Source organism: Polistes canadensis, unplaced genomic scaffold (assembly GCF_001313835.1).
Source record: "Polistes canadensis isolate GaletaPanama2010 unplaced genomic scaffold, ASM131383v1 scaffold_24, whole genome shotgun sequence".
NCBI lineage: Eukaryota > Metazoa > Arthropoda > Insecta > Hymenoptera > Vespidae > Polistes > Polistes canadensis.
Genome location: NW_014569571.1, coordinates 1,063,284 through 1,064,354, shown reverse-complemented (window position 1 = coordinate 1,064,354; position 1,071 = coordinate 1,063,284). Strand labels below are relative to the sequence as shown.

General features: G+C 29.8%; 1 protein-coding gene across 19 annotated transcripts in view; it reads left to right on the top strand.

The window, feature by feature from the left end:
- Positions 1–1,071, top strand: part of LOC106783661 (glutamate-gated chloride channel) — an 83,361-nt gene that overhangs the window by 68,953 nt on the left and 13,337 nt on the right. For all 19 annotated transcript variants that reach the window (XM_014742386.1, XM_014742389.1, XM_014742387.1 and 16 more), the window contains one exon: positions 773–987. In XM_014742386.1, the coding sequence (XP_014597872.1) occupies positions 773–987 (215 nt within the window). The remainder of the gene's footprint in view (positions 1–772; positions 988–1,071) is intronic.

The following is a 1,071-nucleotide window of genomic DNA, read 5'->3' as shown; positions in this document are numbered from 1 at the left end:
TGCGATACTTTTATAAATATATACAATATATTGAATTAGATATTTTTATATAGACAATATCTCAGATATAATTATTATATATTATATATTATATATTATATATAAATATATTAATTAAATATTATATATAAATATATATAATATATAAAAATATTTCACACTTTTATTCTATCGTTATTATTTAGTTCGAATTAAGAGAGTGACACACCCGATAGATGGGCAATGTTGAAAAATAAATGAAGAAGAAAAAGTGAGAAAGTGTGACGTCATAATCCATCGATCCTAAGTGGCTAAACTCGGCCAACCTCGACGATGTATTCTTTACGGTTCATTTTCCTCTAAACAGTAATGCTACGACGTTGTAAAGAAGAAAGTTTTACGGCGAATGTACCATCATATTGGATATTACCTCTCTATTTTTCTATCTTTCTCTCTCTCTCTCTCTTTCGTCTTACTAACAGATCATTCCCTTGAGAAATAATGTTTAGAACGTTAAAATTTAATGGATAGAAAGTGGATTCGTGCTTTCTAGTAGTTTTTTCATTATTAATCAGGAAATATTTTAATACCTGACTGTGTTCGTTTCCACTATCGTTGATTATTCTTCCTTAATAAATAAAAAATGTGAAGAAAAAAAAAGAAACCCATAGAACATTGAATAAGAAATATTGTTAAAAATACAAAGAAGGGAGGAATTATTATTTTTTCAAATGATGATGATAATAATAATAATAATAATAATAATAATGATAATGATAAAAATTTGTTTCAGGCGTAACGACGATGTTGAATTTTTTCACAACGTCTAACGGCTTCCGAGGAACGCTGCCGGTGGTTTCAAATCTGACCGCCATGAACGTTTGGGATGGCGTGTGTATGTGTTTCATCTATGCAAGCCTTCTCGAATTTGTCTGTGTGAATTACGTCGGCCGCAAACGACCGATGCACAACGTTGTCTATCGTCCTGGCGAAAATCCCGTCACCCAGGTATTTTACTCTCACTGACGTCTGCATTAGATACATATATATATATATATATATATATATATATACATATATAATATATATGTA